The sequence below is a fragment of the Trachypithecus francoisi genome, unplaced genomic scaffold (genome assembly GCF_009764315.1).
Source record: "Trachypithecus francoisi isolate TF-2019V2 unplaced genomic scaffold, Tfra_2.0 Lachesis_group11, whole genome shotgun sequence".
NCBI lineage: Eukaryota > Metazoa > Chordata > Mammalia > Primates > Cercopithecidae > Trachypithecus > Trachypithecus francoisi.
In genome coordinates, this window is record NW_022681456.1 from 131,515,853 (window position 1) to 131,529,547 (window position 13,695).

The window sequence follows — 13,695 nt, forward strand, 5'->3', positions numbered from 1 at the left end:
CCTGCTTCTAGCCCTTCCTGGCCCAATCTGTTCCAAGCAGCACTGCTAAATCAATTTTCCAAGTACTCTGGAGTGACTGCAGATTGCCCCTGGCCATGGTGCCCAGTCTGAATTTCTTGGCCGAACCCAGACGCCCACAGCGCATGCCCTATATTGTGATTCTGTCTTTTGGAGTTAGTGGCTTCTTGAGAAGCTTTAGTTTTACACTTCAAAATCAAATCGAATGTAAATTATGCTTCAATAAATCCTAGCCAAAGGTAATAATTAAAATGAATTAAGAGTGTTTAACTAGTATGCATTACTGTGTGTACACACTCATGCATGCATGTGTATGCTGACAGTGTGTGCCTGAGCGGGGTGGCAGCTCCAGTGCTCCTGAGGGATGGAAATCCAGCCGATGACCAGCCGCTGAGCTGTGCACCCTGCCTTGGAGGCCACGGCGTTATGGAGAGGAGGAGCCTTTCTCTATCTCACCCGAAGCCACCAAGCTCCTTTTATTGTCTTCTCAAGTGCTTTCCTCTCAAAGGAAAAGAAAAACAGCCCAAAGCTGAGGCCTGGCCCAGGAAAAATAGTGAATAGGATGAGGAAGGTGCATTTTACCAGCAGCAGAGAACCCTTTCCGCTTTCTCCAGCCAGGTGTGCGAAGGTGTGAGGGAGGTGTGAGGGAAGGTGTGAGGGAAGGTGTGTGAAGGTGTGAGGGAAGGTGTGAGGGAAGGTGTGAGGGAAGGTGTGTGAAGGTGTGAGGGAAGGTGTGAGGGAAGGGGTGAGGGAAGGTGTGTGAAGGGGTGAGGGAAGGTGTGTGAAGGGGTGAGGGAAGGTGTGAGGGAAGGTGTGTGAAGGTGTGAGGGAAGGTGTGTGAAGGTGTGAGGGAAGGGGTAAGGGAAGGGGTGAGGGAAGGGGTGAGGGAAGGTGTGAGGGAAGGTGTGAGGGAAGGTGTGAGGGAAGGTGTGTGAAGGTGTGAGGGAAGGGGTGAGGGAAGGTGTGAGGGAAGGTGTGAGGGAAGGTGTGTGAAGGTGTGAGGGAAGGGGTGAGGGAAGGGGTGAGGGAAGGGGCAGCTCTCCAGGAAGTATCAACTGCAACAGGACATCATTTCAGAGTGCAGAGGTGCTTACGGATTTTCCAGTCCAACCCTTAATTTTATCAGGCCATGAAACTGAGAAGGGTGTCACTTGCCCTGAGCTTCCCACCTGGTTTGGAAAGAGCTTTAAAACCTCTCTCCTGTCTCCCACTTGTCAACTTCTTCCCTTCCAGAGCCCCCCTTGGTAAGTCTGTGCTCTCTCCCCTACAGCCTGGAAGCTCCGACCCCAGGAGGAACCAGCCCATCAACCTGAACCATTATGCCACCAAGAAGAGCGTGGCGGAGAGCATGCTGGACGTGGCCCTGTTCATGTCCAACGCCATGCGGCTGAAGGCAGTGCTGGAGCAGGGACCGTCCTCTCACTACTACATCACCCTGGTCACCCTCCTCAGCCTCTCTCTGCTCCTGCAGGTGGCCATTGGCGTCCTGCTCGTGGTCATCGGTGAGGAGTCCAGCCCGCAGTCAGGCCTTCTGCCTCGGCACCTACGGCCGGCAGAAAGGTCCCCCGTGTTCCCTGGGCCACCCTGCATTGGCGCATGCAGCTTTGCAACCACACACTGACCTGCAGTGCGCCCTCTGCTAACAGAGGCCCAAAGAACAACTTCCTGTCCTATCTCCTGGTATCCCACGCCACCCCACAAGGGCTGGCGCCCTGTCCTATCTCCTGGTATCCCACGGAGCAGACGCTCCACAGCACCTGCTGAGTGACTGTGCCACTCACCCACTCGCTAACTGCCACTCACCCACTTGCTCACCCGCTTCTTCTGTGAGCACTCATCCCCACACTTAGAAGACCCAGCTGAAGTTCCCAAATCCTGGTGGGATGACGCACACGAGGGTGCCCCATGTGCTGGTTGGCGAGGGCAGAGCCATTTCGGCCCGATGACGACCACCTTCCTGGATTTCTGCCGCATGGGTTTCTGAAGGGCCCTTCTCTCCAAACTCTGGTGGGTGTTGTGGGGGCAGCTCCGTGCTGTGGCCCCATCTCTGACCCTTCCCCCTACTCCACTTCCCTGCAGCACGGCTGAACCTGAATGAGGTAGAAAAGCAGTGGCGGCTCAACCAGCTCAACAATGTGGCCACCGTCTTGGTCTTCTTCACCGTGGTCATCAATGTTTTCATTACAGCTTTTGGGGCACACAAGACGGGCTTCCTGACTGCCAGAGCCTCAAGAAATCCTCTCTGAATACAGCCTGGGACCCAGGTGAGGGAGGATGGGGGAACACCAGCTCCAGGGGCTCCCCAGGCGGCCCTTCTCTCCCCTCTGGGGCTTTCGGGCAAGAAACAGATCCCTTGCCAAACAAAGGGGGAAGGCCTGTAGCTCCGAGAGCAAGGAGGGGATCTGCAAGAGCCTGGCCTCAGCAAGGCCTGCACAAAGCCCCACTGCTGTGTTAACGGGTGGCTCTCGGTTCTTAGGCTCAGGGTTTCCACGGTCTGGGACAGGGTAAAGGCGATGCCATTAGTGGTTAACTCTGCCCCTCCGGCAAGAGCAAAGGTGGAGACGGGGAATTTCTCCCTGCCATTGTCTAGCAGCCTTTGCTACTGACTGTGGTCCCTGGGCCAGCAGCATCCACAAACCACTCAGGAGCTTGCTGGAAATGCAGAATCTCAGGCTGTGCTCCCGAAGGGCTGCAGGCACGTGCATGTGTAAGGTGGCCAGGTGCACCCTGGGCACACTGGAGGTTGAGGGGTACCGATCTGGCCGGTCCTCCTCATTGCCTCTTCTCTGCTTCCCCAACAGGTACTGGGCCTGGAACTCCTACCTCCTTCCTCCGTGATCTGCCAGGCTCATGGGCACTTTCCACAGCCCAGGAGAGCTTCTGAAAGGACGGTATAGCTGCCCTTGCTCCCTACCCACAGCACCTGAGTTAAAAAGTGATTTTTTTGTGGTTGGTCTGAGGGACTTCCATCTTGGTCTGGAGTCCTGAGCTCAGATGCAGGTACTGCCAGCCATACCTCCCTGGTAGCAATTGCTGGACCTAAGGCATGTCTGTCGAAGGCCACGTCTGCCCAGCTTAAGGACTCTGGTTCTGACTCTACCCTACTGCTTCCTTCTGCTCCAGGCCTCAGTTTTCCCTTTCTGTAAAATGGAATCTATAGCTATAAAGGTTTCTTCAAATCCACTCTTGAGTCCACTTATTTGTCTAGTCCTGCAGGCTCAGGCATCCAGACTGGTCTCCATCTGTGCCTTGGAGAGGGCTCAGGAGAACAAACCCCAGGGCTGGAGGGTGGGAAGGCTTTTATTTTTTTATTTTTTTGAGACGGAGTCTCGCTCTGTGGCCCAGGCGGGAGTACAGTGGCCGGATCTCAGCTCACTGCAAGCTCCGCCTCCCGGGTTCACGCCATTCTCCTGCCTCAGCCTCCCAAGTAGCTGGGACTACAGGCGCCGCCACCTCGCCCGGCTAGTTTTTTTTGTATTTTTAGTAGAGACGGGGTTTCACCGTGTTAGCCAGGATGGTCTCGATCTCCTGACCTTGTAATCCGCCCGTCTCGGCCTCCCAAAGTGCTGGGATTACAGGCTTGAGCCACCGCGCCCGGCCGGGAAGGCTTTTAAATTGCTCCCTCCTCTGTGGGTTCTGCTCAGAGCCACAGTGTTCCTGGTCCAGATGGGCTTATTGTCATCTGCCGCGTCTGCTGTAGATGAGTCCACTGCAGATGGACACACACATGCACAATCTTCTCCATGAACCTGCTATAAGCTATTCAAGCTTTCAGTCTCAGCTTCCCTTAGGCATGTGTTTAAGGACTGCAAACTCACTTTAACCTTTGCCTGGGCCAAATGTAATGAGGAAGGTAGATCTGCACCTGCAAAGCATTAGCAGAGCACTGCCAGCTCAAACAGAAATGATTTTAGACGGTCTGCCGGTTTAGAAGCAGCCACTCCTTGGCTTCTCTCCGTTGCTCACCAAACCATTCTGGCTTTATATCTAGCCTTCTCCACCCAGGGCATCCATAGCTTTTCTCAGCTAAAACCACCAACCTCCATTAATCTGCCAAACAGAAAATGCCTAGTCTATTACACAGTGAGCTGCTCAGAAAGGAACAATGTTGTCTTCTTCCTGAGTAAAGCACAGCACAGAGAAGGCCATCCACACACGGTAGGCACCTGTGGTAAGGCTGGAGGGTGGCGTGGGAGGGTCCTTGGCACGCTCACCTGGGCCCCTCAGCCCAATCCTTTACATCCGTGAAGAGCAACAGGAAAAGACAAGCACTTTTTGTTTTCTAAGAAGTTGCTGTATTGAATGCTTCCCCTCCCACCATCCCACACCCTCCCCTACCCAAGACATTTCTCTAGGGAGTAGGGGCCTTACCTGGCCCTTCCTCTTAAGGCAGATGGTGTGGAGGTAACAAACATCAAATGCAAGGCACTGGCCCAGGGTGCAGGGGTGGTGGGCAGGTAGGCTGGGCTGGCTCCTGGCCGTTGGAAGTGAAGCAGGCGGGCAGTTTGGGCTGGTTCCAGCCTTCCAGTGCAATGCCCGAGGACAAGAGTGGTCCCAGAAACTGGCAGCCCCACTGGCCAACTGCAGCCCTAGCCTATGCCCCATGATCCTTCTCCAGCGGCCAGTCGGCCTCAGCAGGGCACAGAAAACGCCAGAGCCCAGGGAGCAGGTATGGCCTTCCTAAGCCACACCCTGTAACTCAAAAGTCTTTGTCCTTCATGATTCCTTAAAGGGAGGCAGGGATTCTCCCCGATCCCCAAAAGGTTTTCCACGGGCTCCATTCTCCCGTTGCCAGACTTGTGCTCCCGGGGAATGCAGAGCCCGCTGGGCAGACCCTGTAGCTCCAGTGCTGTGGTTTGGACGGCCACAGCCTGGAGCAGGGGCTCCGTGGCCTGGTCTTCTGGGCCCTGCCACCCCTCCCCAAGCCCTGTGCTCACCTCCCTAAACAGACTCTGGAGTTCAAGATCCAGCGTCCGATGCACCATGGACAAATTCACAGCAGTGGCGGAGGCAGCAGCAGCAACAGAAAAACCCCCAGCCACAAACGCACCGGGGGTATTAGTGCAAGAGAAGTACAAGGTCACCAGGTGACAGAAAGGGTGGCGTAGACTAAAAAGGCCAAGGGCTATTTTCCCTGAAACCGCCCCACCCTTCAGTTCCTCCTGCCCCCACTCCTCTCCCTGCTTCCAGGGGATATCTCAGGGCAGCGTCCTCACCTCCCCAAACCTCTCATCCTGCGCCCTTCTCCTCCTGCACCCTTCTCATCCTGCTCCCTGGTCCCTGCTCCAGGGTTTCACCCCCATACACCCTTTCCTCCTCTTCCACTCAAGGCCGGGGGGCCAGGGCTCTCCCTGTAGAAGAGAAGGTCTGCAGCAGAGCTGGACTGTGAGACTCACAGCTTCCACTTCCCTTTTCATCCCTTTCTGTCCGGCCCCCACCCGCTTCTGGTCTAAGGAAACTGACAGATACGTCCACATTCTCTTTACCTCTTCTCCGCGTCCTCTCTGGAGGCTTTGCCCACAGGCACGCCGGGAAGAGAAAGGGCTTCTCTGCCCTGCCTTCATCACCCTGCCTGTTCTGCAGGCCTGAATGTCCAGTGCCAGGGAGTGGCAAGCCCACTGCCCGCCAGCTCCCCACCTCCCAGTGCCCAAGCACCAGAAACAGCTCGTTCTGTGCTTCTGGTCTGAAGTGAGCCATCCAGAGAAGGTTAATGCCCTAATCAGTGGCCAGCTGTTTGGTGGCTACTGGGAGATGTGTGTCTCTGGAAGGCACGAGCCCGGGGTGGAGCAGAGAACTGCCCCACGTGGGACCAGCCCCGCAGCCAGGGACAATGCCCAAGGGACATAGGAGTGGGTGTGAGGTCTGCATGTGGGGACAGTCCCTCAGTGGCAGCCTCACCCCAGCTCTGGACAGCAGTTTTGGTTTTCTGTTTTAAAAATCCCCACCCCCCAATAAAATATGTCCACTAGAAGACTGTCTGGTGGTCAGCGCTTGGTGTGAGGAGCGCTTGGTGGATACGGGCGTGCACCTTCATGGATAAAGACGGTGTCGCTCAGCCAGATCTCTCCTTCCTGACCGGTCCTTCTCAGGAGCTGTCCTCATTCTCAGCTGAGCAGGTGGCCCCTCCTGGCCTCTCTCTCAAATTCCTCCCTCCTGAAGGCCCAGGAAGCAGAGACAGGAGCCCTGGAACCTGCCTCTGTGAGGGGACAGCTCCAGGTGGAGTGGGCTGTCAGCTTCGAGGCCTCTTGGGGACCAGCCGTCGCCCCACTCCCCATCCCTGAACAGCAGTAGGGCCCTGGGGAACTGCTGCTAATCCAGGAGCAGGGAGTGCTGGGCCCAGCAGACACCCTCCGGCTACAGCATCTTCATCTGGCGGCGGCTCCACATGCCTCGCTTGGAATGGAAGTGATGGAAGAAATTCCTGAGGGACAGCCGTTCCACTTCCAGGCCCGCTTGGAGGATCCTGAAGGAGGAGGAGCCAGATGAGCCAACAAAAGCACAGGAGGCAGCTGGGGGCCCCTCTGCCTCTACCACAGACCCTCTGCTCGCTCCCCACGGGGCAGGGAAGGCAGGTGGAGTGGAAGGCTGTGGGCTTTGAAGCCAGGCGGCCTGGGTTTGGATCCAGCTGCATGACTGGGTAAGTCATGCCTTCTTTCAGAGCCTGTCTGCTCATCTCCAGAAGGAGGATGATGATCACATATGTGTAATGAGAAGATAATGTGTGATAGAGAATTCTATCTATCATGACCGTGGACATACTACATACACATCAGAGATGGTGAAGACGAGAAGGATGGATGCTGAGGGCTCAGCACAGCTCCTGGCACACTGAGTGCCCCACAACTGGCACCTCCAGGGGACACGTCAAGACGGAGGGAGGCAGGGCTGCACCGGGACATCGCCCAGGCCCTCCCCACGCCTTTTCTGCATGCACAGCCTGCAGGGTGTTCCTCCCACAGGGAGGCCTGCACTTCTGGCAGGGCCGAGAGTGGCCGAACTGGATTCCTGAGCCTCCAAAAAGGCAGGAGGTTCAGGGCTGTATGGGAGCCGTGCATCGCAGCAAAAGCCCAGCACAAAGATCAAGGTGGAGGTGACTGCTGGACCTGGCTTCCCAAATCAAGGCCTCCAGCGGCCTTGGGGGCTCCTTTGATCTAAGACCCTTTTTATGAGATCCCAGTTATTTAAGTTCCTTTAACTTCCCCCTTTTCACCTCAAATTCTCTTAGTTTGTCACCCTCCTTTTCTTTCTTCCCTCAACGGGAAAAAATAATAGACCTAGTTTTTAAGCCTCCAACACTTTAGTGAGTGAGATTTGGCGCAAGTTATCAGCTTCTCTTCAAGACTCAGTCTTGCCATCTGGAAAACGGAGATCATGACGCCCACCTCACTGAGGTCTGGGGAGAAACAAACAAGGTAACGGATGTGGATGGCCTGCCAAGTATAGGGACCTGGTACCTGGTGGATGCATTTTGTCCTGCCTCTCGAGAAGCAGTGAGCATCTTCGTGTCAAGGTTCTGTCCCCAGTGCTCCTGACCTTGCCCTGTCCACCTCCTGTAGACGCTGCTCCAGCACTTAGAGCCTTCTGAAGGGTACCCTCCCTTCTCCTTTGCTCCCTCCCCATAGGCTCAGATCTCAAGGTGGCATCCTCTCTCTGCCCCTTCTCTTGGCAGCACTTTTCTTGAAAGAGGAACCTCACACAGAATGGCCTCCGCCTCCTCAGCACCCATGGCCTGGTGTCCCCGCCCAATCTTGCTCTCCTTGTCCACCTGCCAGGGCAGCAGCTTGTACTCTGTCCTCCTCTGAGGCTTTTCCTCTCATTGGCCCTTTCCTCCTGCTCCAAACCCCCGGGTCCCTTGGTGTCTCATGACTCGGCACCTCCTGGATATCCTCTTGCCCTTTAGTGGTCTCCACTGTCTCTTCTGCTGGCCCCCAAGTCTTTCCTGACCTTTGTCAGGTCTGCTTATCCATCCCCACAACTCTGGGCTCCCCGCTCGGCAGCTGAGGGAGGTGCACTACCCTCGGGCCGGGGAGGACGCAGTCTCTCCCACAGTGCCCTGCTTGGTGCTGAGAACGTTACGGTTTATGTCTACACTCGATATACCTGCTACACAGTGTACCAGGCATGTTAATTTTCACACCAACTCTGTGACACAGACAGAGGGCGAATCACACCTCTCTAATAGAGAAACTGAGTCCCAGCGAGGCCAGCGATTTGAGGGCGTCCTCCGAGTTCAATGCTCTTTACCGCGCACTGGGACTCCGCAGCCGAGGGGGACGGCCAGGCTGCCTGCCTAGAGCGCCTGAAGGGACGGAATTCCCAGGCCTCGTGGATGCCCTCCTCTTCCCAGTCACCTGTCCAGCAGCTCCCAGTCTTCCCCGCCCCAGCGGTCTCGGAACTCCTTGGTGTTCATGCCCCCAATCCTGTCCAGGTCAGACTTGTAGATGCCAAGCAGCCCGAACCCATTCACCTCCCAGTAGCCTGTGGACAGACAGGAGCTTCGGGTGAGATGAGCCAGAGACCAGGAGGAGGAAGGAAGGAGGCTCCCAGGCTGTGTGCCTAGAGCCTCTTCTGAAAGTCAGAGGCTGGGGGTGGGGGAGGCTGAAAACTGTCTTAGCTGAACAAGTACTTTGCCTGTTTTGGAGGAAAACCCCCTAACTAAGGTTCAGGACTCAGCAGTGATTCCAGACTGTGCCCACGGGCTGACGACGGCCCCACAAAGGGATCGGACAGTGGCAGCCACTGAAGACACAGCTGTGTGTCCGTTTACCTGCCCATTTCCCTTCCCACAGGCAGGGAGCCTGCCTTTCCATCTTTGGATCCTCACAGGGCATAGCATCTGGCACACAGCAGTGCTTAGTAAACATGTGATGAACGAATGAAGAAGACGAGGCAGGAGGTGTGCACTGCTGCACCTGCTGTGTGGCTGTCAGCTCAGCCCAAGGGGACCCTGTCTGGTGAGTTTTCCAGGGGAGTGAAGGCCACAGGAGGGCAGGGAGGGGCAGGGGAGGAGGATGCTGACAGTCACAGATAGGACTGCTCCCAGCTCTGGAGTTAGGAGCCAAGATCAGGGAATTCTTTCCTCCCTCCCCAGTCTGAGCAGGGCTCACCCTCAGGCCACTGGGGGGTGGCCCCACAATGCAGCCTCATCACCATGGGAGCAAAGGCCATCTTCCCCTCCACACAGTGCTTCCGAACAGTATCGATGACTGCAGCTGGGAAGTGGATGTGGAGGTCACAGAGGAAGATGATGCTGTGTGGGTCCTGGGGACAGAAGTGGGCAGGGTCAGCAGACCCCGCAGACCAGAGCTGGGCGGTCAGGCCACCCTCTAGGAGAAGCCTCGGAGTCTTCCCTATTGAAGTGATTCACAAACTCCCACAAAACCAACGGCTGGGCAGAGATCCACAGTGCTGAACGTCGGAGCACAGTTCTTAACCAACAGAGTGAATTCTGACTCCTCCCCACTCTTTATGGGCTCCAAGGACCCTGGACAACAGGGTAAATGCTCCATTGCAATCTGCTGGTCCCAACCCCGCACTGGCCTGCAGCACAGCAGAGAGGCGCTCCTGTGTCCTCACTCCTGTCCTCCCTGAGGGGCTCACCACCTCATACACCCCAAATGTCTACCTCTTAACCAGCCTTTAATTCCATCTTGCAAGCCCCATCCAGGCCCTTTACCGTCACGAGGTCTATGCCAGCCTGAAGTCCAGCTGAGCGTTCAAAGTTTCCACTTAGCTTCACGTACTGGTAGCTGCAGGAAGGGGAGAGAGGGCTGAGTGTCAGGACTCAGCTGTGGTGGTCCCCTGGAGGAAGTTGGCAGGCATAGAATAGAGATGATGTGTGCTCCCGGGAAGGGATTATGGGCAGGTGAGCCCTCTGGGAAAAGTTGGAGACTAGGAATGAGGAAGGCTGGGCAGGACTCCTGACTCTCCCCTGGACCCAGCAGCCCTAGGACTTTAGGACAGACGTGGCCCACGCCACCCCCCTGGCCGGTGGTCCCCTCACCTCCGCAGCTTGGACCTCTTCAGTGCCATCTCAACATCCATGTCCTCACTGCTATAGTCAGTGATGATGATGTTGAAGTGTGGGTCGCCGGTGACCAGGAACAGGTTTTCCATGTCTTTGATGAATTGCTGCACCCAGCGTGCCTGGTTCTTCACTACCCCAGGGGGCCAGGCAGGAGAGAGAAACGCAGACAAGGCAAAGATGAGCCGATGAGGGAACTCACCAGTTCCCACGTGAGTCAGGAGGGCCCATCAGACCTCGGCTGAGGGGACAGTGCAACTCTGCAAAACCATTAGCAATGCACCACAGAGACACGAGGCAGAGGGAGTGCTCACCAGTTAAGGGGGCCTCTGCATCCTGCTCCCCACGTACCCTCCTCCCAGGCAGGGGGCCCACAGGAAGGCCTTGGCTGGGGCTCATCGTCAGGAGCCCTGCCATGTTCTACTAGTGAAACCGTTACCTGTCCTATCCCCATCGTGCTATCTCCATTGTTACACTCCCGCCTGTTGTATGTGCCTCCTTCTCATATAAAACCCTGCTAATCACTTCATTAAGTACTCTCCCTGTCTTACTTCCCCAGACCAATGATCATCCCCCATGATAGCAGCCCCAGTCATCAAACCCAACCCTGAAACCCAGTGTGACAGAGCGAGCACTGGCCTATGAGGCAGGGTTTGTTTTTAGCACCAACATTTACTAGCCACATAACCTTAAACTAGTGACTTTCCTGCTGTGAGCCTCAGTTTCCTCGACCATAAGGTGCTCTTTCTCAGAATGATGCTTATGGGATCAACTCAGTAAAAGCAGATGTGGGCGCTCCCGACAGTGCCAGGACCCTTCCCTGAGAATGCCGAGGCTCGGCTCGAGGCTCACCAGGCACAACGAAGTGGACCACGGCTCGGTGATTCCAGGAGAAACCCTGGGGCCAGCACAGCCTGGGTTCTTGGGCCCGGGTATTCAGGACCTGTCTCCGACGGCTGTGTGGGTCCCAGACCAGGCCTTGCAGGTTCCGGGCCTCAGCCTCCTCCCCACCAGCTGGGTTGATGCCCTGCCAGCCTCGCGCAGACACATACTCCGAGATCCGCACCACGCGCTGGCCTTGTTCCAACAGTTCAAGCTCCAAGAGGTAGCGGCCCCCACGCAGCTGGTCCTGACGTTTCTCCACGTTCACAATACGCTGTAGCTGGTACCTCCTACGGCAGAAAGCGTGGGGAGGTTGAATAATTCCTTTCCACACTGTGAGGGTAGCATATTGTGTCAGAAGCCTGCAAGGCTAATTGTCGGGAGACCCTGGTTTTTGTCCCAGCTTTGCCACTGGTTTAGGGCCTCAGGCAAGATTCGCAATCTCTCTAGCGTTCGCTGCCTCGGTCTTTAAAAACGTACCTACCGAACTGTGATGATCTCGAAGGTCTTTCACAGCTCCAAGATTCTAAGCACATGAGGTAAGAGGGGTCAACACTGAAGAGGTTCCTTGAGAAACCTCAATAAAAATGGTCGAATCAACATTCCATGAGACAAAAGCAGTTATAAGATAAATGTCAATTGGTTGGCTCTAAATCATTAGTCAGTAGAGAAATAAAAATCAAAACCACAAGGTGATACCATTTCATACTCATCAGGATGGCTATCTAAAACAAAACACAAGGCCAGGCGCGGTGGCTCACACCTGTAATCCCAGCACTTTGGGAGGCCGAGGCGGGCGGATCACGAGGTCAGGAGATCGAGACCATCCTGGCTAACATGGTGAAACCCCGTCTCTACTAAAAATACAAAAACTAGCCGGGCGAAGTGGCGGGCGCCTGTAGTCCCAGCTACTCGGGAGGCTGAGGCAGGAGAATGGCGTAAACCCGGGAGGCGGAGCTTGCAGTGAGCTGAGATTGTACCACTGCCCTCCAGCCTGGGAGACAGAGCGAGACTCCATTTCAAAAAAATATATAAATAAAATAAATAAATAAATAAATAAAACAAAACCAATGAAATGAAAAGGAATAAGTGTTGATAAGGACGTAGAAAAACTGGGATCTTCATACACTGCTGATGGGAATGTGAAATGATGCAGTTGATTTGAAAAGCAGAGGGGCAGTTCCTCAACATGCTAAACAGAGTTACCATATGACCCAGAACTTCTGCTCCTAGATATATACCCAAGATAACTGAAAGTATGTTCACATAAAAGCTTATGCATGAATGTTCATTGCAGCATTTTATTTGTAAGAGTCAAAAAGTAGAAACAACCCAAATGTCCTTCAACTGATGGATGGAAACACAAAATGTAGTCTGTCCATACAATAGAATATCACTCAGCAACACAGAGGAATCAAGCATTTCAGACATTCTTTTTTTTTTTTTTTTTGAGACGGAGTCTCACTCTGTCGCCCAGGCTGGAGTGCAGTGGCGCCATCTCGGCTCACTGCAAGCTCCGCCTCCGGGTTTACGCCATTCTCCTGCCTCAGCCTCCCGAGTAGCTGGGACTACAGGCGCCCGCCATCTCGCCCAGCTAGTTTTTTGTATTTTTTAGTAGAGATGGGGTTTCACCGTGTTAGCCAGGATGGTCTCAATCTCCTGACCTCGTGATCCACCCGTCTCGGCCTCCCAAAGTGCTGGGATTACAGGCTTGAGCCACCGTGCCCGGCTGCATTTAAGACATTCTACAACATGAAGGAAACTTTTGCTAAGTGAACTTTCTGCTAAACACAAAAAGCCAAATATAAAGGCCACATATAATATGGTTCTATTTGTATAAAATGTCCAGAATAGGAAAATCCAGAGCTAGAAAGGAAAGTAGTTATTGCCAGATACTACTGGGGGTAAGAGGAGGAATGGGAAGTAACCACTAACATATATGGTTTCTTTTTTTTTTTTTTTGAGACAGGATCTCGCTCTATCGCCCAGGCTGGAGTGCAATGGTGCAATCTCAGTTCAACTCCTGCCTCAGCCTCCCAAGTAGGTGGGGATACAGGTGTGTACCATCATGCCTGGCTAATTTTTGTATTTTTAGTAGAGACAGGGTTTCACTATGTTGGTCAAGCTGGTCTCAAACTCCTGACCTCAAGTGATCTGCCCGCTTCGGTCTCCCGAAGTGCTGGGATTACAGGCGTGAGCCACCACGTCCGGCTAACATAGTTTCTTTCAAAGGTGACGAAAATGTTCTGGAATTTGGCAATGGTGATGGCTGCACAACACTGTGAACACACTTTTAAAACCACTGAAAGGTACACCCTAGAATGGTGATTTTAATGGTATATACATTTTATCATAAAACATGCTGACTGGTTGGATGAATGGGTGCGGAATGAAAAACAAAGTACTCCAGTCAGGCATCACGCCCTAGCCCTTCCAGCCCATAGGCAGGGTCTTCATTTGTATTTTTTAGTCTCTGTTTGCCTGTTTGTCTATTTGCCAACTCTTTCCTTGGAGGAGGGGCTCTCATTGACCACGTCCTTCCAGTCCTCAACACATGTCCTGGGCCAGGCACCCAAGGACTTCAGACCCTTGCCTAACGGTGGGACAAAGACCTGCCTGGTCAAGATCCTCTCCAGGGACAGGGGCCCCGGGCACTTGTCCTTCCCAGGGACCTGAGTTGGGGGTAAAGTTCCAGCTATTTCTGCAGCAGGGAGAACCCGCTCCCCGTCCCTAGGCCCCTGCCTTCCAGGCCAGCTGGCCCCAGGAGAGCC

The 13,695-nt window shown here is 54.6% G+C and overlaps 2 protein-coding genes across 2 annotated transcripts in view; one reads left to right on the plus strand and one right to left on the minus strand.

The window, feature by feature from the left end:
* NINJ2 (ninjurin 2) overlaps positions 1 to 3,201 on the plus strand; it is a 94,959-nt gene extending 91,758 nt beyond the window's left edge. The window contains 3 exon segments of the mRNA XM_033223330.1: positions 1,289 to 1,520; positions 2,098 to 2,282; positions 2,820 to 3,201. Coding sequence (XP_033079221.1) covers positions 1,289 to 1,520; positions 2,098 to 2,264 — 399 coding nt within the window. The 3' untranslated portion in view covers positions 2,265 to 2,282; positions 2,820 to 3,201.
* A 1,089-nt stretch (positions 3,202 to 4,290) lies between these two features.
* B4GALNT3 (beta-1,4-N-acetyl-galactosaminyltransferase 3) overlaps positions 4,291 to 13,695 on the minus strand; it is a 106,169-nt gene continuing 96,764 nt past the window's right edge. The window contains 6 exon segments of the mRNA XM_033223332.1: positions 4,291 to 6,481; positions 8,370 to 8,496; positions 9,126 to 9,279; positions 9,695 to 9,767; positions 10,022 to 10,175; positions 10,895 to 11,214. Of these exon segments, the coding sequence (XP_033079223.1) occupies positions 6,373 to 6,481; positions 8,370 to 8,496; positions 9,126 to 9,279; positions 9,695 to 9,767; positions 10,022 to 10,175; positions 10,895 to 11,214 (937 nt within the window). The 3' untranslated portion in view covers positions 4,291 to 6,372.